Source organism: Alosa pseudoharengus, unplaced genomic scaffold, assembly GCF_046254945.1.
Source record: "Alosa pseudoharengus isolate Yale_2024_CS ecotype anadromous, Long Island Sound unplaced genomic scaffold, YU_APseudo_1.1 YU_APseudo_1.1_scf_3, whole genome shotgun sequence".
NCBI lineage: Eukaryota > Metazoa > Chordata > Actinopteri > Clupeiformes > Clupeidae > Alosa > Alosa pseudoharengus.
The window spans coordinates 14,964,359-14,990,188 of NW_027468718.1; the positions used below are offsets into that span (position 1 = coordinate 14,964,359).

The 25,830-nt window shown below is 40.7% G+C and overlaps 1 protein-coding gene and 2 long non-coding RNA genes across 3 annotated transcripts; all 3 read left to right on the forward strand.

Annotated features, from left to right (window-relative positions):
• The first annotated feature begins 78 nt into the window (after positions 1–78).
• ankar (ankyrin and armadillo repeat containing) lies at positions 79–25,801 on the forward strand. The gene is made up of 23 exons (XM_076263308.1): positions 79–640; positions 12,054–12,488; positions 12,701–12,864; positions 13,037–13,152; positions 13,507–13,687; positions 13,795–14,017; positions 14,209–14,247; positions 14,335–14,536; positions 14,939–15,147; positions 15,987–16,091; positions 16,501–16,748; positions 18,582–18,750; positions 19,077–19,318; positions 19,921–20,074; positions 21,803–21,964; positions 22,258–22,364; positions 22,446–22,568; positions 23,055–23,213; positions 23,305–23,422; positions 23,809–23,918; positions 24,041–24,237; positions 24,343–24,389; positions 25,559–25,801. The coding sequence occupies exons 1-23, from the start codon at positions 79–81 to the stop codon at positions 25,786–25,788; spliced, it is 4,302 nt and encodes a 1,433-aa protein (XP_076119423.1). The 3' UTR covers positions 25,789–25,801.
• LOC143100293 (uncharacterized) lies at positions 1,109–2,528 on the forward strand. The gene is made up of 3 exons (XR_012981884.1): positions 1,109–1,584; positions 2,228–2,333; positions 2,445–2,528. It is a non-coding gene; the product is annotated as an uncharacterized LOC143100293 (long non-coding RNA).
• On the forward strand, positions 2,532–3,392 carry LOC143100292 (uncharacterized). Its single transcript, XR_012981883.1, has 3 exons — positions 2,532–2,565; positions 2,791–2,845; positions 2,954–3,392. It is a non-coding gene; the product is annotated as an uncharacterized LOC143100292 (long non-coding RNA).
• Positions 25,802–25,830: the final 29 nt, after the last annotated feature.

Consider the following 25,830-nt stretch of genomic DNA (forward strand, 5'->3'; position numbering starts at 1 on the left):
TCAGTGAAAATAACAGAAGATTTTTTTTGCGGCCGCATGGCACTATCTGAGATTACGGCTTCATTTTCAAAGTTAGGTATGCCTACAGATGATGACAGTCTTCGTGCCACCTTGACAGCTCAGAGAGATGCTACAGCCTTCTTTGAGAAGTATGACAGAAGGGAGCTCCAGGAGTTGCTGACTCTCACAACCTGTAACTGGCTAATGTGCGGTGATGATTTCACTCTGCCTGTGGAGTTGCCTCCTGGAATCATTAAACAAATGAAAAACTTCACGCAGTCCAACATCACTGTCCTTGCGCCTTATGACTCAAGTACGCTACTGGATTACAAAGTTGTCCATCAAATCATCAGGGAACTTACAGTTGGAATCTACTGCTTTAATCAAGTCCCAATCATCAGTCTTGAACCCAATTATGATAAGAGCACCACGTGTCAGCTGACACCTGCTTATTTTGATACTAAAGTGGGGCAGATTTTGATCAGCATAGACTATACGATCAAAGCTCTCTGGCATGGGGCGATAATTCCCAGAGACAAACGGGTCCGTTTTTCTGAACTGTGGCGATCCAGTATGGGAGTGGATTCCAGCGGAGTCCCACAGACTAAGAAGAACATGCTTACAGAGTTTCTTACAGCAGGTGAGGTCCATTCATTGTAGGCCTATCTTACTTAATACTTTGGGTCATCTGATTAGACTAAGGTGGGAATTATGGCAAGCGATTTTATCATTTACCCGCTAAATTTGACTATCTGGAATTAACATTGTAGATATCAACAACGTCTTTCTGACTAGTCACAATTACATTTTGGATAGTTGGAATTGTCATTCAAGATATCTGTAACGTAATTGTGACTAGTCGAAACGTCAGATAGCCTAATTTAGTTTTGACTAGGCAAAACTGAATTACAGATATCGGTCATCACGTCATTGAAAACAACATTCAACTCATCACACAAATGGCAATTGCAGATATCTTTAATTCAGTTTTGACTAGGCAGAATGAAAGGTGAAGATGAAAACCCAGGCACACGAGGCTACCACACACTCAACAAGCTACTGCATGCTGACAGCATTTCTTTGCCACTGCCCGAATAGCATAGTCGGCCCGATTCTGGCTGAGTGCTGGCAGTGTCGGCTGAGGTCCGAGTCGGCTGAAGCACAGTAAACACAGTCGGCCCGATCCTGGCTGAGTGCTGCCACTGTCGGCTGAGTTTCAGGTCGGCTGAGGCACTGTCCCCTTGAATGGGCCGACACTGACACGCAGTAGTTGGGCTGATTACTAAGTGTCTTATTTGGCCCGATTGGGGTTTGATGGGCTACTGCCAGTTTTCGAATCAATCTCGGCAGACGGATTTCATACAGTGTGTGGCCCGATACTTCAGGAACGAACAATGATCAGTATCGCGGCTGTTGGCGGCAAAAATGAAACATTTAGCGACAGCCGGACGCTAAACGTACATGGCCCAATTCTGTAAAGTGACTGTCGGCCCAATACATGTGGAAGAGCCACGAGCAGAGCAACTGTTCAGTTTGAAACCAGCAGGACGGCGCGAAACTGTCTCGTTTTGGACACTGCCTGTGGTAAGTAACATGCAACTTTGCCTTTACCTGTTATTGCATGTAAATCATTATGAATACGTAGGCTTATTATTGCAGACAAAGTTTAACAAGTAGCATAACAAGAATGGGTGTTTCAATCTAACCCCCTTGACGATGACGAAGCTAGCGGTAGTAACATACGTTATGATTTCTTAGCCTACTTTGTTGGCCTAATTACCGTTAACGTCAGTGTTGGTGGTTAGTCAAAAACGTTCAGTGCTGTAACGTTAGCTATACTTGCATAAGTATGTGGTTTTCAAAGAAAAGTGTGATCTAATCATTTTAGAAATAGCTTAACAGTTAATCAGTATTGCATGACTTAGAATATAGCGATTGGTAATTGGGCATTTCATCGTTATCTATCCAACTTCAGGCACTAGGCAGGCAGGACTGAGACTGTATGCCTTAAGAGAGAGTGTGTGTGTGTGTGTGTGTAAGAGAGAGAGAGAGAGAGAGAGTAGCAGGGTGGGTCCTGTCCTGGTCATGTAAAGCTCATCAAAATCTGTATTTTAAGGTCGTTCTGTATTTTGTACTGAGGGGTTGTTTATGATCATGTAATCATTTTGAACACATATACTTCCATTAACCTAACGTTACTGTGACTTTTTTAAAATGTACACCTCAGAATCCAGGCCACACTGACCAGAGACCTGCCTGCACTCTTTTGGATGAAGAATACATGTGTGAACCATTTCTTGTGTTGGAAAAACAGGAGACCTGAAGAGCTCTTGGTAAGTTGTACATTGATTTAATAGAATAAGTAATACATTTTTGTTTAGATGAGCCAAATCATAGGAATCAGCTTTCATCTAGGCCTGTGTTTTGTGATGTGTCATTTTTAGATGCTTTTGGTTTGCCTCATCCATTATGTCAGCAAAGAACAGGAGTGGGCAGGAAACATGCGCTGTTGAAAACATGGCCAACCAATGTTGTGAAGGAAGTCCACAAGCCTTTGTGCTTCAGGTCTGTATGTGTTGACAAATATGTCTTGCTCTTGGTGATTGTCATTGGTAATATAACAATCACACAATGTCAATGTTGCCCAAAATAACTACCAGGGAGGTGTTACCAAGACAGCTGCAGAGTGGCAAGACTGGGCTTTAGTAATATTTTGTCAGACAGTAAAGGATAAATAGTTTTTTTCTTTTCTTTTGAAATGACATGCTGTCCATGCATCTCAAATTGAAGGATGGATGGAAAGAACTCTTTGATCAACCCCCACAGAGAGCTGAGGTGGCTATCTGTAAGTATATTTGAGTGGACAAACAGAACTTCTCTGACAGATGACATGTTGAAATCTTGCTTTAGACCTCATAATGATCTTATAATATTATTTTATACCTAAATGCAGTTTGGAGACACCCCCGGCTGGTAGTGCTGCTGAAACTGGTGGAGGCAACAATGAAGCGGCAACAGAAAGAGAAGGCAGGTGGCAAAGGTTGCTGCTATTGAAAAATACTTTGAGAGTGAGTATGTGTGCATGTATGTAGCTGGGTAGGTCATGGTACATGGTACAAAAATACAGAATTTAAAGCACTAGCACAACACTTGACTCACAACCCACAACTACTGACAATGGAATTACTCTTTTCGAGTGAGTGAGTGAGGGAGAGAGATAGAATATTTCTGTAAATGTTTAATGTTAATTTAGAATAATTTATTTCTTTGAATCATTATACAGTTTTAAAATGTTTATTGTTTGTGTTTTTGTATATGAAAGATGTCGATTGTTGTAGATAAAAGTAGATTGTATATTTTAATTTAACTTTAATTTCTAAAGTGATATGTAAAAGCTTGTATAATTTTATTTTGTTTGTATGTTTTATTTGCAAGGTTGTGTTTGTCAAACTTGTTAATAAAAGTAGCTTGTGCTTTTAATTACTAGTTCTGGATTTGTGTTTATTTTCAAGTACTTTTGGTAGTTAATGGGCCACATGTGGCCCGGGGACCCAGCCGACATTCAGCCAACACTCAGTAAGATCAGTTTTATAGTGCGTGGGCCAGTACAGGCCCAGAGGCCCAGCCGACACTCAGCCAACACTCAGTCAGATCAGTTTTATAGTGCGTGGGCCAGTACAGGCCCAGCCGACACTCAACCAACACTCAGTCAGATCAGTTTTACAGTGCGTGGGCCAGTACAGGCCCAGAGGCCCAGCCGACACTCAGCCAACACTCAGTTATATAGTGTGTGGGCCAGACCTGGGCCAACAGAATGCATGACAGTCATTTCACAGTGTGTGGGCCACACCTGGGCCAACAGAAGCAATAAGAGTCATTTCACAGTGTGTGGGCCACACCTGGGCCAACAGTTCCAATAAGAGTCATTTTACAGTGTGTGGGCCAGACCTGGGCCAACAGAAACAATGAGAGTCATTTTGCAGTGTGTGGGCCACATCTGGGCCAGAGGAAATTCTTTGTGTCAGTTATCAGTAACTGGGCCATTGTTGGGCCGGAGGCCCAGCCAGAACTGGGCCAACACTCACAAAACCCTGAGGCAAGGTAGTGGGCCAGAGGTGGGCCGGTCAACTTTTGCTATCTGGGTAATTGCTAGCCTATATGTTCATCAAAGGGAGCAAGATGGTGATGTTGAAGGACAGTGATCTGCACATAGAAAAAAAATCGCCAGAACATTCCAAGCTTCTCATTTTGATCGATATGTGGCCTATGTCCCAGGTGTGCTAGGGAGTGGGATTAAGGTTGCGTGCACCCTTCGAAGAGGGGATATGTCACTGAAAAGACAATCGACATCATGCATTTATTTGCCTATGTTTTGTAGGTATAGGCTTAGCTTAACAGTTTAAACTGCAAAAAAACAAAACAATTGTACCGTGGTAAAGTTGGTTTTATATTGGACGTTGGATATTCGACACATTCGAAAAATCTATTTAGCACTGACTACGAGGGTCGAGTTTGTGTCAAACCAACTTTAATGTGTTTAGACAAGGCCTGCCTATATTACACAAAGCTTCTTTTGTCCAAAAACCCATGTTTTGATTTTATGAATTTTTTAGGCTGATAAAAGATTTCAATCTATTATGCGGCTTCACCTTTTGACTTACCCATACTAAAACACATCTCCTGAACTCGGCTTACTGCCCTTTCTAGTACACAAAGCTTCTTTTTCCCTAAAACCTACTCTTTGATTTTGTACAATTTTTAATGATAATGTTTCAAATCTATTATGCGGCTTGCCCTTTTGACCTACCCATGTCAAAACACATCTGGTGAACTCGGATTACTGCTCTATATAGTACACAAAGCTTCTTTTTCCCAAAAATCCATTCTTTGATTTTATAAATATTTTTTAATGTAAAAAAATGCTTTAAATGCTTTAAATCTATTATGCGGCTTGACCTTTTGACCTAACCATGTCAAAACACATCTGTTGCACTCAGCTAACTGCCCTACATAATACACAAAGCTTCTTTTTTCCAAAAAACTCACTCTTTGATTTTATATTAATTTTTTACTATTCAAAAATGCTATAAATCTATTATGTGCCTTCCCCTTTCGACTTACCCATATCAAAACACATCTGCTGCACTCGGCTAACTTGCCTACATAGTACACAAAGCTTCTTTTTTTCAAAAACACACTCTTTGATTTTATATACATTTTTTACTATTCAAAAATGCTATAAATCTATTATGTGCCTTCCCCTTTCGCCTTACCCATATCAAAACACATCTGCTGCACTCGGCTAACTGCGCTACATAGTACACAAAGCTTCTTTTTTCCAAAAATGCACTCTTTGATTTTATATAAATTTTTTATTATTCAAAAATGCTATAAATCTATTATGCGACCTGACCTTTTGACCTACCCATGTCAAAACACATCTGCTGCACTCAGCTAACTGCCCTACATTGTACACAAAGCTTATTTTTTTCCAAAGCCCACTCTTTGATTTTATAGATAAATATATTTATAAATCTATATTATACATTTATTGAAAATTAAAAAAAATCCAGTTGATTTACACAGCCAAATGGAACTTTGGATGGAAAACAAAATATAGTTAACTTAATAAATATAAATTATGTATGTCTACCTACAAAGAGGTAGCTTGTTTTTTTGCATTTTTGAATAGTAATAAATTAATATAAAATCAAAGAGTGAGTTTTTGAAAAAAAAAAGCTTTGTGTACTACTGTATGTAGGACAGTTAGCTGAGTGCAGCAGATGTGTTTTGACATGGGTAGGTCAAAAGATGAAGGCGCATAATAAATTTATAGCATTTTTGAATAGTAAAAAATTAATATAAAATCAAAGAGTGAGTTTTTGGAAAAAATAAGCTTTGTGTACTATGTAGGGCAGTTAGCCGAGTGCAACAGATGTGTTTTGACATGGCTAGGTCAAAAGGTGAAGGCAAATAATAGATTTATAGCATTTTTGAATAGTAAAAAAATAATATAAAATCAAAGAGTGCGTTTTTGAAAAAAAGAAGCTTTGTGTACTATGTAGGGCAGTTAGCCGAGTGCAACAGATGTGTTTTGACATGAGTAGGTCAAAAGGTGAAGGCACATAATAGATTTATAGCATTTTTGAATAGTAAAAAAATAATATAAAATCAAAGAGTGCATTTTTGGAAAAAAGAAGCTTTGTGTACTATATAGGGCAGTTAGCCGAGTGCAGCAGATGTGTTTTGACATGGGTAGGTCAAAAGGTCAAGCCGCATAATCGATTTATAGCATTTTTGAATAATAAAAAATTAATATAAAATCAAAGAGTACGTTTTTGGACAAAATAAGCTTTGTGTACTATGTAGGGCAGTTAACTGAGTGCAGCAGATGTGTTTTGACATGGGTTGGTCAAAAGGTCAATTCGCATAATAGATTTATAGCATTTTTGAATAGTAAAAAATTCATATAAAATCAAAGAGTGAGTTTTTGGAAAAAATAAGCTTTGTGTATTATGTAGGGCAGTTAGCTGAGTGCAACAGATGTGTTTTGACATGGTTAGGTCAAAAGGTCAAGCCGCATAATAGATTTATAGCATTTTTTAATAGTAAAAAATGTATATAAAATCAAAGAGTAAGTTTTTGAAAAAAAGAAGCTTTGTGTACTATGTAGGGCAGTTAACTGAGTGCAGCAGATGTGTTTTGACATGGGTTGGTCAAAAGGTAAATTCGCATAATAGATGTATAGCATTTTTGAATAGTAAAAAATTTATATAAAATCAAAGAGTGAGTTTTTGGAAAAAAGAAGCTTTGTGTATTATGTAGGGCAGTTAGCTGAGTGCAACAGATGTGTTTTGACATGGTTAGGTCAAAAGGTCAAGCCGCATAATAGATTTATAGCATTTTTGAATAATACAAAATTAATATAAAATCAAAGAGTGCATTTTTGGAAAAAAGAAGCTTTGTGTACTATGTAGGGCAGTTAGCCGAGTGCAGCAGATGTGTTTTGACATGGGTAGGTCAAAAGGTCAAGCCGCATAATAGATTTATAGCATTTTTGAATAATAAAAAATTAATATAAAATCAAAGAGTAAGTTTTTGGACAAAATAAGCTTTGTGTATTATGTAGGGCAGTTAGCTGAGTGCAGCAGATGTGTTTTGACATGGGTAGGTCAAAAGGTCGATTCGCATAATAGATTTATAGCATTTTTATAAAGTAAAAAATGTATACAAAATCAAAGAGTGAGTTTTTGGAAAAAATAAGCTTTGTGTACTATGAAGGCCAGTTAGCTGAGTGCAACAGATGTGTTTTGACATGGGTAGGTCAAAAGGTCAAGCCGCATAATAGATTTATAGCATTTTTGAATAGTAAAAAAATAATATAAAATCAAAGAGTGAGTTTCTGGAAAAAAAGAAGCATTATGCACTATGAAGGGCAGTTAGCTGAGTGCAACAGATGTGTTTTGACATGGTTAGGTCAAAAGGTCAAGCCGCATAATAGATTTAAAGCATTTAAAGCATTTTTTTTACATTAAAAAATATTTATAAAATCAAAGAATGGATTTTTGGGAAAAAGAAGCTTTGTGTACTATATAGAGCAGTAATCCGAGTTCACCAGATGTGTTTTGACATGGGTAGGTCAAAAGGTGAAGGCACATAATAGATTTATAGCATTTTTGAATAGTAAAAAAATAATATAAAATCAAAGAGTGCGTTTTTGAAAAAAATAAGCTTTGTGTACTATGTAGGGCAGTTAGCCGAGGGCAACAGATGTGTTTTGACATGGGTAGGTCAAAAGGTGAAGGCACATAATAGATTTATAGCATTTTTGAATAGTAAAAAAATAATATAAAATCAAAGAGTGCATTTTTGGACAAAATAAGCTTTGTGTATTATGTAGGGCAGTTAGCTGAGTGCAGCAGATGTGTTTTGACATGGGTAGGTCAAAAGGTCGATTCGCATTATAGATTTATAGCATTTTTATAAAGTAAAAAATTAATATAAAATCAAAGAGTGAGTTTTTGGAAAAAATAAGCTTTGTGTACTATGAAGGCCAGTTAGCTGAGTGCAACAGATGTGTTTTGACATGGGTAGGTCAAAAGGTCAAGCCGCATAATAGATTTATAGCATTTTTGAATAGTAAAAAATTAATATAAAATCAAAGAGTGAGTTTTTGGAAAAAATAAGCTTTGTGTACTATGTAGGGCAGTTAACTGAGTGCAGCAGATGTGTTTTGACATGGGTTGGTCAAAAGGTCAATTCGCATAATAGATTTATAGCATTTTTGAATAGTAAAAAATTAATATAAAATCAAAGAGTGAGTTTTTTGGAAAAAAGAAGCTTTGTGTATTATGTAGGGCAGTTAGCTGAGTGCAGCAGATGTGTTTTGACATGGGTAGGTCAAAAGGTCGATTCGCATAATAGATTTATAGCATTTTTATAAAGTAAAAAATTAATATAAAATCAAAGAGTGAGTTTTTGGAAAAAATAAGCTTTGTGTACTATGAAGGCCAGTTAGCTGAGTGCAACAGATGTGTTTTGACATGGGTAGGTCAAAAGGTCAAGCCGCATAATAGATTTATAGCATTTTTGAATAGTAAAAAATGTATATAAAATCAAAGAGTAAGTTTTTGAAAAAAAGAAGCTTTGTGTACTATGTAGGGCAGTTAACTGAGTGCAGCAGATGTGTTTTGACATGGGTTGGTCAAAAGGTCAATTCGCATAATAGATTTATAGCATTTTTGAATAGTAAAAAATTAATATAAAATCAAAGAGTGAGTTTTTTGGAAAAAAGAAGCTTTGTGTATTATGTAGGGCAGTTAGCTGAGTGCAACAGATGTGTTTTGACATGGTTAGGTCAAAAGGTCAAGCCGCATAATAGATTTAAAGCATTTAAAGCATTTTTTTTACATTAAAAAATATTTATAAAATCAAAGAATGGATTTTTTGGAAAAAGAAGCTTTGTGTACTATATAGAGCAGTAATCCGAGTTCACCAGATGTGTTTTGACATGGGTAGGTCAAAAGGGCAAGCCGCATAATAGATTTGAAACATTTAACATGAAAAATTGTATAAAATCAAAGAGTAGGTTTTAGGGAAAAAGAAGCTTTGTGTACTAGAAAGGGCAGTAAGCCGAGTTCAGGAGATGTGTTTTAGTATGGGTAAGTCAAAAGGTGAAGCCGCATAAAAGATTGAAATCTTTTATCAGCCTAAAAAATTCATAAAATCAAAACATGGGTTTTTGGACAAAAGAAGCTTTGTGTAATATAGGCAGGCCTTGTTTAAACACATTAAAGTTGGTTTGACACAAACTCGACCCTCGTAGTCAGTGCTAAATAGATTTTTCGAATGTGTCGAATATCCAACGTCCAATATAAAACCAACTTTACCACGGTAACAAACGTAACGTCGGTGCGTTTGACTCGTTGTATCAGACTCCCATAATGCCATATGTGCATGTTTGTGATATATCGGTTTTAGTAGGCCTAGTTGTATTTGCATTTACCTTGTGGTGTGTTAGCATGTGTAGTCTTCCCTTGGTTGTACCTGACTGTATACAGTCTATGGTTGTACCTCATGTGTTTATTCATGTGTGTTGTGTGTGACTACCCGTTCTTGTATTGTGCATGTGTTTAGTGACTAGCCTTGTGTGTTCTATAATGATGTTGACATTTGACCTGTCTGTGTTCCCCGCTCCTGACCCAATAAATGTACTGATTTGAACCTTGTTGCCTCAGTTGTTACAATATGAATATAAATTATAACCAAATAGCCTACGTCCTTGGTCAGCTGGCTATATGCTTCCTTAGGCCTTATCACGTGCACACCCCCCCACCCCCCCCCCCAATGCAAGGACAGCTCATTCTCGATTCTTTCTCCATTACTATTCTCCTTTACCAACATAATACAGGCAACGATAGGCTAGTCGCGCATACAGAACAACAGAGGAGCCCAAATGCATATTTTCGTGCCTCATGCCTAGTTGATACAACGTAGCTAACATTTCTGCGTAAGTTAGCTTGTTTACAAACATGTCTCTAATTAAAACGTCATAGGTTTCAATGTAGGACAGCCTAGCGGGGATAGGCCAAATGAAAAATTGAGGAAAGTGCCGATTTCACTTGTTATGCTGATTTTGGATTTCGGTCGTGGGGATACAAAGTTTAATATCCAAAACAAAAACACGAGTGAATTTCCTGTTTTATTTTTAAAAAATACAGATATAAGGTCGTTTTTCGATTTTCAATTTTCGTTTCGAATTTGAAAATCAAATGAACAGAAGGTACAAGGTTATCAACTGGCTTGATCTCTGTTTCGTAGCCTACATAAATTAGTAGGCCTAGGCTACTAAATGCACCAGCACAATCTACAGGAAATTCCATTCATAATGGTGTTGGCTGTAATCGAAAAAATCAAAGCAACATTGAATCATCAATTCTTGCTGCCAGCTCCTGTCTTGCATAGGCTGCAGCATTAAAAAGACGATTAAAAACTCCTTCGCCCTCTGGCTGCTCTGACATGGTGCTAATTAGTGCTAATTACAAAGTTAACAGCAAAGATCCTTAATATACATTTATCAACCGTCTCTGTTAACAGTTAACAGGTGCTATGTGATTTGATGATTTGAACAACAACACGCTCTTCTCCCGCCTAAAGTGGGATGCGGGCCTAATTTGCATAGCAATACAGATATCTCTAACGTCATTTCGCCTAGTCAAAACTCTAATTCAAGATATCTATAATTACATTTTGACTAGGCAGAATGAAAGTTATAGATATCTCCAATTTCAGATATCTCTAATCAAAACTCATTCAAGATATCTATAACTTGATAATAGATATCTACAATCAAATTATGACTATCCCTAACTCCAGTTTGAGATATCTGCAACGTCATTTTGACTAGTCAAAATTCCATTTACAGATATCTACAATGTCATTTCGCCTAGTCAAAACTTAATTCAAGATATCTGAAAAGGAACATGTAGATATCTTGAATTGAAGTGAATTAAAGATATCTTCAACTGGAGTTATGACTAGTCAGAATCAAATTGTAGATATCTCTAACTGGAATTACAGATATCTACAATTCAATTGCAGATATCCGTAATTCACATAGTGGATATCTGCAACTGAATTGTAGATATCCGTAATGATAAACCCCATAGAAATGAATGGGAAATGTGGCGTCATTTGTCCTAGGAAGAATGTCTTTGTGGATATCTGAAATGACAATTATGGATAGGAAGAATTCAATTGCGGATATCTAAAATGTTCGTTTTGACTAGGCAAAACTGAATTACAGATATCTGCAATACATATCCAGTCTAGCGGGAAAATGTTAAAATCGCTTGCCATAGTTATGACTAGTCAGAATCAAATTGTAGATATATCTAACTGGAATTACAGATATCTACAATTCAATTGCAGATATCCGTAATTCACATAGTGGATATCTGCAACGGAATTGTAGATATCCGTAATGATAAACCCCATAGAAATGAATGGCAAATGTGGCGTCATTTGTCCTAGGAAGAATGTCTTTGTGGATATCTGAAATGACAATTATCGATAGGAAGAATTCAATTGCGGATATCTAAAATGTTCGTTTTGACTAGGCAAAACTGAATTACAGAAATCTGCAATACATATCCAGTCTAGCGGGTAAATGTTAAAATCGCTTGCCATAGGGAATCATTATACTAAAGGTAATAGATTACAAGTTTATTTAATCATCATTAATGATTTACAAAAAAGTCATATAGTCGAGGTGACTGAAACATTGTAATTGGATTGTAACAATAGCCTACAGTGATATTGCAGAACATTCACAGTAAGCCTACAGTACATTAACATATATCAAATCTGAAACCATTTTCTTCACCTTTAATTGCTGCATTTGAAGTCTTGTTGAAGTCTTTGAAGTTATGTTCACATGTTACTTAGGCTCATACGTCCCTTGAGGTTAGTCTTAGGGCTCTGTAAAGCACGTTGACGCAGTATTGTTAACAGTGCTTTATGAATAGATTAACTGAATGTTGTAATTGTTCCAGGTTTAATGGACATTTCAGAGGATCCTGCATACCAGGGCATATACGTCGACCCCAGCCCCGACCCTACCTATAACCCAAACCACACGGATGAGGAGAGGCTCTTCCAACAGTACTCTGACAGCGTCCTGCTGAAGCTCACGTCCTACCTGACCGCCACCCATCAGCAGGAGAACCTGTTCTCGTTCGAGAGCACCCACAGTCTGGCCAGCGTGCTGCGGCTCACCGAGGACAAACTGGAGCTGGCCACCTACCAGAGGCTGCAGCAGCGGCTGGCTCGCCAAGTGCGGGTGGTAAGGGAGAGCCTGGCGCGGCGGCCCGACGTCCGCACAGACCTGGCCTACCTCCACCTCATCACCTTCCTGGTGCCCCTACTGGTGGGCCTGAAGAAGAAGATGAAGATCCCAGACCTGTCAAAGGTGCTCCCAGGTTTCTCAGGTCAGGGCTAGGTGATTATTATATGAGACTGACTTGCTATCATGTGAGATGTTATTGCTTGACCATTTTTCCCCCTGATAATCACAAAAGTAATATGTCCTCATTGTGCTTCTACATACTGTTGGGGAAATCAGAAACAGAGGAAATTGCATATATATTATATGCTTATTATTGAATTGCTAATTTAATTTCCACTTTATTTTATGTTGTAGGAGATAAACTGAAGACGGAGAGGGAGTTGCCTCCTCTCATCCTTGGACCTGCATTTGCTTGTAAACATTTTCCATACAAGGAATATGAATACTTTCACCTGCATGGTGGGATTGAAATTGATGTGGGGACGCCTAATCTCCCAGAGTTTTCTCAGGACATTAAGGTGAGTCTGAGAGCAGTTTGTTCATGCCAGAGTGTTTTCATGTTTGACTATAGCTTTGTACATCATTAGGTTTCTGAATAGACTTTCAGTTATGTTATTTAATCATCTTGGCCTGCATTTTGGTTACTGCTAAATATTCAGTAATACTTTGTTTGCAAATCTTTTGGCACAGGGGAATTTCACTAATATCCAGAGACTTGCGGCTGATTGTTTGAATGACCTTCTTCATCAAGACACGACGTACAAAGAACACTTCCCCATACCGGTTATTGACATTGATGGGAAAAGGTGGGGTGTTGTGCTGTCAAACTGCCAACATTTGCATACATGGCATCTCTCTCTCTCTCTCTCTCTCTCTCTCTCTCTCTCTCTCTCTCTCTCTTTCTTTCTCTCTTTCTTTCTTTCTCTTTCTCTCTCTCTCTCTCTCTCTCTCTCTCTTTCTTTCTCTCTCTTTCTTTCTTTCTCTTTCTCTCTCTCTCTCTCTCTCTCTCTCTCTCTCTCTCTCTCTCTCTCTCTGTCTTTGTGTCATGCTCTGTCTCGCCTTCTCTCATTCAACACACACTCTCATTCACTCACATACAAAAAGATTGTCTAGAAGAATGTGCTGCAAGAGTCTGAAATCCCTCTTTGTGTCTGTGGCAGCTATCATGTGATCTCCATTGAGTTGGGGTCCCTCTACCCCCAGCCCTGCCTGACCCAGTGGTGGGAGGCTCTGAATAGCTCCATCAAAGCCCTCAGGAAGAAACGCCTCCCGCTAACGGACATTCAACTCCACGAGGAGTTTAAGAAGACCTTTGGGTACAAGAAGGCCATTCAGTGTAAGGTAATGGTCAAGCGGTAGTGGTCAGTGTTGGTTAGTGCTGTTGTGAATATATTTGAGTTGCACCAAACCAATGTCGTTGAGATGTTATCTTGTGACTGACCAATCAGAGTGTGCCATTTGGGCTGAGGGCGGCGGCCGAGCGTGGCCTGTCGGCTGTGTTTCAGACGCTCTGCCGTAAGAATTCACCGTCACACCTGGGTGCCATTGACGAGCAGGGCTACACACTGCTTCACCACGCCGCCGTCCACAACCAGACACACATCGTGTGCCTGCTGGCCGTGGCGGGGGTCAACCTGAACCAGGCGCGCAGCAGGAGGTTCAACCACACAGGTGTAGACACACAGACACACACACACACACTCACACACACACACACACACACACACACACATACATGATAATGATAACATTATAAATACAGTCCTGAAGTGTTATTGAATCTGCATATCATTTTACTCCTAAATTGGTGTATGGTATTTATTTTTTTAAATCAAATTTAACTGTAATCTCATGAATTTCAGTCAAGAATGGAGTGGATGTGCAGTTAAAAGAAGGAACAGGTGACCACTTTCACCCAACTTTGTAGAACCAAAGTCCCTTTCACATGTAAAACATATTCATACTTTCTTCTGCTGAAATTCAAATAGGACCCACGCCACTGCACCTGGCTGCACAGTGCGGCTCCCTAGAGGCCCTGAACTGTCTGCTGGCGCTGCAGGCTGACTACACAATAGTGGACCGCAGAGGCTGGATGGCCGTCCACTTCGCAGCCTACTACGGCCACGTGGCCTGCATCCAGGCGCTCTGGAGAAAGGACGCTGCTTTGGTCGAGTGTCGCACCAATGCTGAGTGAGTTCCTCCGGTGCCTTGTTCTGTCTGTCGAACTGCATGTGTAGACCTAAAGCACAGTAATAACCCAGGAAGTGAAACTGGTTATTTATCAGTTATGCCTGCTGAGGCTGCACTGCAGGAAGTGGTAGTGGAAGAACCTACATGAACCAGCCGTATCTTGTTTATCATCTAAAAAACGTTTTCCTAAAATGATAGAAAAAGGTTTCTACGTTCATTTCTAAGTTCTGTACCAGTGGTTGGCCTCTTGCGACAGTTTTTGGATGTATGTTACAATTTAATTAATTAACTTGAGATTAAGCGTAATTAACTCATCATCACTACTGTACCAACTTTGTGGACATTAATTAAACAGTAGCTGTAATCACCTATGAATCTCTGACCTGTGTAATTGGCCTCTAGGTACCGTAGCTCTCCACTGCTGCTGTCTGCTACATCAGGCGCTGTGGAGGCTCTGCAGTACCTGCTGTCCATCGGTGCAGACTGGAGGCAGACGGACAGCAAAGGCAACAATGCTGTGCAGCTGGCCGCTCTCTACTTCCACATAGACGTCCTGTTGCTGCTCACTGAGTTGAACCTGGAAGGGCTGCCTGTATGGAAGATCCTTGTAGGTATGCAACAGTTCAGTACAAGTCAATACAAGTTTTCTGGGATTTACACTGCAGTTTGGCTGCCTGTCTTTGGGATAAATGCAGAGACCTCATTTCCCTCACGGGATCAAAAGAGTATACTTATACTATACTTATAAATTATGTTGAATTCAAATAGCTTTATAAGCATGAGCAATTTATGTTGTTAGTCACCTTCTCAAAAGTAAGAGCAGCTTGGAGTTTGAGCGTGGAGCAGGGGTAGGAGGAAGAGGGGCACTTGAGTATTTATGGGTGTGATCTCATCCCCTGCAGTGCAGTACTGCCAATGGCCTGCTACAGCACATTGCCTGTTTAATAGTGCTGAGTTATACAAATGGCCTCACAACTGCAATTTGACAGCAAATTCACATTTACTTCCAGCCTATTGCTGGACAAATCAATAACACAAAATGTCTCACACTACAAAAATAGGACATTTGTAGCAATGCATGACAAGACAGGTTTGTTTTGACAGGTATGAATGAAAAATCCCAGCAACTCTCAGGACTGGTACAGTAGTCCCAACGGTAGTCTTGTTGGAAAACCTCCAAACATGCAATGAGGCATGCCGACAAAGAGTGTTCCTTGGCAATTCTTCTATGTGTTGGAATGGCACTTGAGATGTATCGCCTAGCTTTCTGTTTCCTTCTCAAAGGAAGATGACGGACACTAAATGGAAACAGTGGACGAAAGAAAAATACCACAGAAATGTGTTAAATGCAGACTACTACCATCCACGTCCATATATGTCCAAGGGGGCATGCTGTATGTAGTCAGCTGCGGTACTGCTGGCTGATGCTGTTGGGTTTGTGTTCCTGCAGACATGCTCCACAGTGAGGACCACAGGAGAGTGGAGATGTCCATCAGGTGTCTGGAGGTGCTCTGTGTGAGGGTGGACACCTTTTGGAAAGACATCATGGATGCAGGTGCCATGCTCCCTCATCACACCTCTTCCTCTTGAAGCCATATCCATATGACATCTGATTTTGTATTGTGTTGTATTTGAGTACAACATGCATACCTGGGCCTGTGTTCACAATCTACTGGTAAATAAAGCTCCCAATAGACCAGTTTTGGAGTAATGCAAGGTAGTCATTTTACAAATGCCACGATCAATGAAGATGATGGAATCTGTGTCTCTCAGTGCCTCTGTGAAAATGCCTTGCTGAGTCACCATGTAGTTCATCCTGCTGAGGGGCTTATGCTTTTATTTTCTTCTTCTTATTTGCTTTTGTTTATGTAAAGCACATTGAATTACGCCTGTGTATGAAATGCGCTATATAGATAAACGGGCCCTGCCCCAGCATCACCCGTGTCTCCCTCCGACTCTGACAGGTGGGATAGTGTCTCTGGTGGAGCTGCTCCGCGGTGGCAAGGCCCTGTTCCAGCGGCTGGCGGCGGCCGTGGTGTGCCACGTGTCGGAGCGGCCGCCGGTGTGCGAGGCCCTGGTGCGGTACGGGGCCGTGCCGGCGCTGGTGCACCTGCTCAGCTGCCCCCAGCCGGAGCTCCACTCCCGCTGCGCCGTCATTCTGGCCGACATGGCCGCACACAGTGACCAGTACAAGGCCCTCATCGCCCAGCTGGTGAGTCTTAAGGTGTAGGTTTTTGAACATTCTAAGTTCCGCAACAATTGAAGGTTCTAAAATTCTATGTTGAATTCAATGAACCCAGATATTCTTTAGAATGTTAATTTCCCAACATTCCCGTCACACCGGTGTGACGGTACTCCTTTAAGGGTTAACACGGAGGAGGCAGTGCAGGCATGTTCTGGCTTGGCTGTGATGATAGACCCAGACAGGTCCAGGAATGGCTAAGACACGTCCAAACCTTTTCTGGCAAAAGGGACAATAAAGGGGGGTGGGAGAAGCAGCAGCAGTCATACCACACTCAACTCTGACCCACTGTTATTTCCCAACCTTACTCCCACCCCTCTTTCTGACTCATTTCCCGGCAATCTCTATTGTACTATTGCAATAGACCTCTGAAGTTCGCCTACAAAAAAGAACCAAAACGGCCATCTTTGCCCATATAAGGAGATCCAGTTCTTAACTGACGCTAACTACCTATGGCAAGTTGCATTGAAAGTTAGCTCTGGGGTAGCAAAAATCTAAGTGTGCCGCCTTCACGTACTGGAGATCACAATATCCACTCGAAGGCAGAGGACAAAAGTGTGTTCAGGAAAACGTCTGCATTTCAGACTTTTTCATCCCCGCGAGAGTTTAGCAGGTGCGATAATTCAAAATCCCCATGTTATTTTCCCATAGGAAAAATCGCCAGATACCGGATGTCAAAGATGGCAGCTTTTTTGTAGGCGAACTTCAGAGGTCTATTAAAAAAAGGCAGGATAAATCATGTAGTCTCCATTGGTCTAGTTTAGACAAGTAAGTGACTTGCCGGTATGAATCCTTTGTAGATGAGCTACGGAGCTCCATCCAGGTTTGCTGTTTACATCAGCAGTGCTCAGTCTTATCTGCTTCTGGTTAGCATAGGGGCACGTTTTTACAGGTAGCTGCACGAACAGAATGTGAACGAATAGCTGCAGTCACGCAGGGTCTGTGTGGATAGGATTGCCCATCCTGGATTTATATTTACATTAATATTCCCTAGGGCTAGAGTATTAAGGCAAGGAATATAAAAAATTTGGGTCAATCATGCGGCTGCCTTGACTTACCGCTTCACTTGAGCCCAGTGTGGGAACTCATAAGTGTATCAGTGCCATTTCATGAGTGCTGCCAAAACATTTACAGATGGGGTAGGGAAAAAATGCTGCACTCAAGAGACATAAAACCAAAATGGATTAGCCAAAATTCAGTGAGTGTTGGGCAAAAATGTTAAGATCCTATCACACAGCTTTGCTTCTGTCTTAGCACTGGGGGTATGTACCAAATTAATGCCTTGAAGTTACTGTATGTGTTTACACAGGACCTTCAATTCCTACCCCTGAAGTTGTAGAAATTACACTGTTGTAATCAGGGGTGTAGTGGTAAAATAAGAGGTGGGTAAACTATGAATTCTGTGATCACGGTGAGGTGGACTGCACCATGCATTATCAGATTTTTTAAAAAGGCATTCAGAACATGTTTGATGATGGTGGAGGTTACTGTCTAATGTTTATAACAATACCAGTGGTATTAAATGGTTCCTAGAGTGTTGATGAGTGTACATATTGTGAATGTGAATAAAACAGTGTGATTTTTTAATGTTAAAAGTTGCAATTGGTGAATAAACTCTTTTGAGAGGTGGATAAACTCTATTTCTGAAATTTCAGAGGTGGGTAAACTGCGTTTACTTGCATTTACTCCAAAACATCCCTGGTTGTAATAATAGTTAACAGGGGGTGTTATATGTGAGGAAAGGTCTTTAATCTCTCTCTTTTCTCTCTCTCTGCCTCTCTCTCTTTCTGTCTCTCCCTCTAGGGTGGGATTACCCTCCTGGTGAAGCTACTGAGCTCCAGCCTGCAGGACGTGCTGGTGAATACCGTGCGATGTCTACGGACCCTGTGTGTGGGCAGCCCTGCCAACCAGAGTGCTGTGGCGCAGTCTGGGGGGATTCCCTATCTGGTGGAGTTCCTAATGGTCAATTCTGGTATTTGTAAACCTCCTAATTCACTTTTAAATGTTAATTCTATTAAATCATATGTACTGTAGTTGTGTAGCTATTTGTTCTTAATGCACCTATCTTAGTAATTGTATGTAGGTACAGTAAGTGCTTGTATAATGTAGAATTTTAGAATAATTGTTACGTTTTAGCATTGATAGAATCAGAAAATTAAATCTGCTTCAACTCATTATGGCAAATTAAAATAAATCAATCAATCAATCAGTCAGTCAATGCTTAAAAAGAGGTGGATGGAACAGGGAAGAGCAGAAACCTTGCTGACCATCTCGCAAACCCTGCCTGGTCGCCCACAGAAGCCCTGCAGGAGGAAGCGTGTCTGGCTTTAGCGGAACTGGCCCTCGGCCACCGGGAGAACCAGGAGGACATCTGCTCGGCCGGAGCGGTGAGCCCTCTGGTGCGGATCCTACGCAGTCGCAGGATGCCTGCCCAGGTCAAGGCTGCCAGAGCATTAGAGGCCATAACTGACCACAACGCCGCAATACAGACTCGCTTTTTGAAAACGTCTGCCACCAAACACCTCCTGCGACTCTTGAAGGTGACTTATCCTGTAGCTAAGCCTTACGTGTCTTACTTAACCCGCTTGTGTTGTCTGTGGTGTAAACACTGATGGTGATATTTGTCCTGGAAGGCAAATAGTTAATAGTTAATATATAGTTAATGATAGTTAATATACTATGTGCTTTTCACAGAGATGAGCCACCAAGTGCTATACAAAAAGGTACAAAAAGTAACAAGTCACAAAATAGGATGGAAATGATTTATGATTTATGTAACAAATTAAATATACTGCTCAAAAAAATTAAGGGAACACTTCAATCATAGACTGGATCGGTACTCTGACACTGTTTGGTTCCGAGCACAAGTAAACTTTTGAGGCGAGTGTTTCATTTTGCAAGAACTATCAGACATTCTGTGAATGTAGTTTGAGAATGGAGAAAAGGGTGGAAGGTTTCAAAAAATGTGTTTTAACAATTGTGGAAAACTGTAGGCGTTCCCTTAATTTTTTTGAGAAGATATATATATAGTGAATGAATGAATTTATTTTAAATAACTTTAGGATTTCCAATGAAATGGTCACGTTACTTCAAGTCCATGAATTCATGTGTTCACCATCAGCAGCCCTGCGTCTGTGCTCAGGTGTTTCAGGTGGACATCCGAGAGCAGGGAGCCGTGTCTCTGTGGGCCTTGGCTGGACAGACGCTGCGGCAGCAGAAACAGATGGCCGAGAGCATCGGCTACCACTACATCCTGGACCTGCTTCTGTCCTCCTCTGATAGGATGCAGTATGTTGGTATGTTGCTCTTTAAAAACCTAACCGCTTGGCTTTCTGTGCATGCATAAAGGAAAATAAATGCAGTTGTTGCCAAATTTGCTGACCTGGTACTCTTCTACGAGAAAGGAAAAACCCTCAATTTTTCTATGAAATAATATGAAACTAACAAAAGTAATTCACATTCATTATTGTTTATTCTATGCTTAATACAAATCAGACTTTGCATATCAGACAGAGCTTCGGTACACTGGCCAGTAGGTTTCATTCCAAGATGCCTTCTATTCATACCTGTCAACACTCCCGGGTTTCTCCCGTATTTCAAGGTCATCTCCCAGCACCCTCCCGTTTTGTTATTTCTCCCGGAAAACTCCCGTAATTTGCATGGCCATCAAACTTAATTTTAAAATCATTGATGCATTCAGGTTGCCAGATTGTGTATGAAATACACCCTACACATACACGATCACTTAGTTTCAATTTCAACCGTTTTGTCATAGGCTAAAACCTGGCAACCCAAAACCCAAATAAGGAAGCGGGTGCCAACTGCGCAGCCTGAGTCTCGTCGTAAGCAAGCGGGCTAAATGAATGGCCTACTCCAGAACTAGCTGTTGTGAAATAGTTGACAGGTATGCTTCTATTGTTGAGAACATGTGTGTAGGCTGATTGAAATCCATTTAATGCCAATAGGAACAAGTAAACATAAACACTGCTTGGTTGTTGATTGGTCAATTCAAGATCTTTTCCTGCCTATAGCTGAAATCACTCATTGCGTCTTTGAAACACTTCTTCATTCTCTCAGTTCACAAGCTGAAGAAAGCACATTAGGTCACACTGCTCTCCTGGTTTCCCCCCAAACCACAGCGGTAACAGTCACCAACAGGTTAGACATGAAGGCGCTGACTGAGGTTTTTACTCGCCAGCTGGTATTCTGTGACTGTAAACTGCACCTGTTTGCTAGACTCACCACAGCGGAAGGCATGCAGACGGAAATACTGACGCCTGTATGGGTTTTCTGCAAAGCATATATCTGATAAGATCGACCCTTCATCATTTCTTGTAGACAGGGCTGCACTTTACATTTTTTCGCTCATAGCACTGGTGCTATAGAGGCTGATAGCTTTGTAGCACAAAACTGTCTGCATCGGTTCATCATTACAAACACCTCGTCTGGCTACACTCTAGAGAACATTTTAAATAAGGTGCCACCGGTGCCAAGTCATCCATAGCACAGACTGATATGTTGGTAGCATGTGCTAAAAATATGTAGCACTGTACAGCCCTGGTAGATCAGAGGTATATCTCTAGCCTGGGTGCCATTCCGAACTTAGTCCCGCCGGCCCCCTGCACCAAATAGATACACAGATACTCTTCACAGAGTTCTCTTTGATTCCAGTGGGTATGAAGTGGCATGTTCTTACCCTGGTTTACACATCAGGCTGTTTTTTGCACCACCATTGCACTGCATTTCTTGCACCAGCATTGCAATTGCAATTCAAGTGCATGACTTCCTTCCCTCAGGATTTCATGTTTTCTGCTGTGAACACTGTGAAACTCTCATAAAAAAGTAAATGAACAAAGAACTTCTCTTAAATGTAGATTAATTATTAAGGTATTACCGGTAATATATTAATATATCCCCCAGGTTCTCTAAAACTTTCAATGTAGCTTGATGATCCCCCTTCTCCCACTTACTATTGCACTCTTCAACACTGTTAATGGACTCTGTGTATTGTGTTGGTGTTTCAGGTTGCCAAGCGGTCATTGCCCTGAGTCACGACTGCTCTGCCCACCAAATTGGCCTGCTGAAGGAGAACGTGGTGCCCCCACTCGTACGTCTGCTCCGGGGGACCCGCACCAAAGAGAGGACCCTCCTCAGCGTCATCACCGCCTTGGCCAGTCTGTGCATCGGTACGCCCTCTCAACACTAAGGGCCCTAATTTGAACGATGGGCAAAGTGAAACGTCTTATGTCTGACTAGCTAATTGAATAACTGTACAAAATCTATTTGTTAGTTAAACAATGCTCCCATATTCCACACAATGGCTGGATTTCATGCACAAGAACTTTTCTTGCTGACAGACTGCACAAATAAATTAGGGCCCTCAGTCTGTAAATGTGGTGTGGTGGGGTAATAGCTGTCTGGTTTGTGGCACTTGGTCTCAAACTTCACTTCAGTTATTCTGCTTTCTTGCTTTCTGTAGGTGTAGCCCATACAAACAATACAACCTCTCAGGGAATCATCTATGAAGAGAAAGCTATTCCTACTCTTTTGGAACTGTTGAAGACCCATGAGTCCTTGCATGTCAAGGTAATCAACTAATCTCTTTTTTTCACAATGCTCTGAACAGGGAGCTTTGTGCCGTTTTCTTACCCTTTTGGACTCTTTCAGGTTCAAGTTGCCCAGACTCTAGCTTGTGTATTGCTGGGAAACCCGGATCTCCAAGCAGTGTTTTGGGAGCAAGAGGAATTCTCATATGAAATCATCCTGGATCTCCTGCAATTACCTCACAAGGTGACCTTTGGCCCTCTGCCTGGTTGGGGTCACTGTCAGTCACTGTTGATGTCTGTCTACTACATGTTGGTGTTATTGAATGTCTGTATTTGTCTGTGTTAGAACTGACACTGATGTGTTTTTCATGTCATTTAAATCTCAGCTGTTATTTAAAGGTGCTCTAAGCGATGTTGGTTAACGTCACTTCTGTTGACGTTCAAACAAAACAGAGAGCTAGCTCGCTACTCCCTCCTGTGCAATTGAAACTCTCCTAAACACGCATCTCGTCGGTGATTGGCTGGAACAGTTTGTTATGTTTTTATGGTCCAGGCTGGACCAAGTTGTTTTTGTTGCTGTTTTTTGGAGCCTGGGCTATCCACAGAGACCGCATTTTTGTGGGTGGTGAGGTGATGTTTGCTGTATGTGACAAAAATGTTTTAGCTTAGAAACTGCGTAACATCGCTTAGAGCAGCTTTAACTGGTTTTTGGTATTTCCTACTCCAACAGAACATCTGCCTGGAGGCTGGCTATGCCTTATCTCTCTTTGCATACAACAACAAATCCCAGCAAACAGCCATACTGAAGACTGGAGGAGTTTCCATAGCAATTTTTGAATCCTTCTTGGAGTCAGACAATGAAACTGAAAGAGCCAAAGCAGCATTTCAGGTACCTACAGAGCTTGTATTCAAACCTGTGATCAGTGTTCTGGATCACTTCACGTCTCTCATCAGCCAATCTGTTTCTATCGCTTTGCCAGACGGTTGTGCTGGCTAAGGTTATAACAGACACAGACCATGTGACTCTGTCTGCCAGAGGTGTAACAATCCTCTCCGAGCTGCTCCAGTCACACAGTCCTGATACCGTTGTCTTGACAGGTAAAAAAAGTTATGCTATGTGCTGCTGTCATTTAAAACACAATAACATGCTTTTCATATGTTAAGTTTGCTACAGACTGATTATGCCTGACATGTATTTGGCATGAGTCCCTCTTAGTATTGCTGGCAAAATGCAATTTGCAACAGCATGTTGAAGCAACTTGGTTAGCTTTCTCAGAGACCCATCAGGGCTTTGTATTCTCCAACTAAATATTTAAGTATGGCCCATGTACAATCCAATGGCATCCAGTTCTGCCAGTCATCTTGTTTGTAAACCTCAAATGAAAAACATGGTTGAAATAAGTTACCAAGAACTTCCACCATTCCACCTTCCACCACCACTGTCATCTCCTGTAGTGACCTTGCTTGCCCTTTCTCTCCTGTAGCTGAATTGCTAGCCAGCCTGGCTCACACCAGAGCCGGTATCCCAGACGCCATTGTCACTATGGGGTCCGTGGTCCACCTCTCAGCTCATCTTAACTCACCAGAGGAAGAGGTGAGCGCTCCTCCTAATACTACAGACAGTCTGACAGCACTTATCTGTTCATCTTGCTGTCTACGGCTGCCTTGTTCAACAGTGTTTTAAGGAATGTCAGGAATATGTTAAATATTTCATAGGTGCGCACTGCGTGTGCGACTGCACTTGGGTACCTCACCTTCAACCGTCACGCTCACCGTCTGCTGCTGGTGGAATGCCGGAACACTCCGTCTACGTATGACCTGCTGACTCAGCACCTCAGTGAAGACGCCAAAATATCATCAGTCTTCACTGATGAGTTCAGAAGACAGAAAATCGTTGGCCTTCCTTCTCTAAGGTGATTCACATGACTAACATTTTTTTAACGGAGGCCTACCCATTAATGTTACTCTTTCAATGTAAACTAGCCTAAGACATTTATTTTCCCTACTATATTATATAGCTTGGAGATAAATGGAGGTCCGCCCGTACTTCAACGAAGTGTGACAGGTACGTTGATTGCTTTGCTATTTAATGGTACTATATTTACTTGGCACAAATAAATGCAAACCCTAAATTACCTTTAAGTGCAACAAAACTTGAAATAACTGATAAGCCGTATAATGAAGTGCATGGGTGATTCTCCAACTATGGTACTTTTTGGACCTGAACATTTTCAGAAAATGAAACATTTTTAATTAAAATATTACTGGCATAATTTGTTTCCCCAGTATGCCTAGATACCTGCCCTGAAGTTGGCTGTGCTGATTTTTATGGAATAATATGTATTTTTTGACATTTTTCCAGACAATGGCAAAAGCAATGGTCATTTCCACAACCGAACAAAAACAAGCCAACCTGTCTACCTATCACTACCATGGAGACAGATGTGGAAAAGACGGTCGTGGAAATGACATTTTCCCACTTTTCCTCTAATATCTCATGTTTGACTAGCCTGTTAGTGTTAGTTTTAGAGTTAGCATTAAATAATCTCAAATTACACCTAATGAAATGGTAAAAATCCAGATTTTTTCCCATCGGAATGAATTATGAGCGGTTCAGAAATGACGTACAATAAACATACTCGCGGTATTTCTCATATTTACCTTGATATATCTCCTATGTATTAACCTCTGCTGGGATCATTCTTTCATTCAGCCATGTGGATCCCTCTGGAGTGTCAGTTGCTATGGTTAATGAGTATACAAATCTAGAATACTGAGCCTGGGATTGCATTTTATGCAGAGGTGTGGAAATGACGGTGAACCCAAGGGACAAGTGTTTAACATGTTTAAAATATGCCAAATCGAAAAGAAATATAAAAACAAATAGTAGATTTGAATGAATTGGGTTATAATGCATCCTTTCTGTTTGAATTTAAAATTATATCAGTATTAGATTTTAAGTGAGATAAGGTCGAAGACCCAAAGTCTGGCCTAGGGACAGAGGCAAAATAGTAAAAAACACATATAAAATGTCTTATATTTAAAAAAAACAACATAATTGAACAATGATTTTTTTATATATAGGTTCCCCTAAATATGTAGTAAGTGTGAAAAAAAAAAAAAAGTAGAAATGTTTTTTATTTTTTTAAATATATGTCAAGGACAGAAAAAGTACCATAATTGGAGAATCACCCGCATATGATTTGCTGTGTTTTTCCCCCTCCTCTCCACAAGGTATGTCCAAACGGCTGAGTGACACAACTGGCCTGTCGGAGTCTAAGACTCGCTTTGAGAGGACCAAGTCTGCCCCAGTGCTTCAGCTCCACAGGGCGAAGAGCCGATCAGCCACCGTCAGAGCAGGCACTTCACACGGCTCACCCACGAGAGACCCGCGCAGGACGAGGCGCGCTAACAACTCCTCTACTACTCAGAGCTGCATGAAGAACCATCATTTGAACCACTAAGAACATCACAGAACTGATGACTGAGACCTAAGACTAGCACAG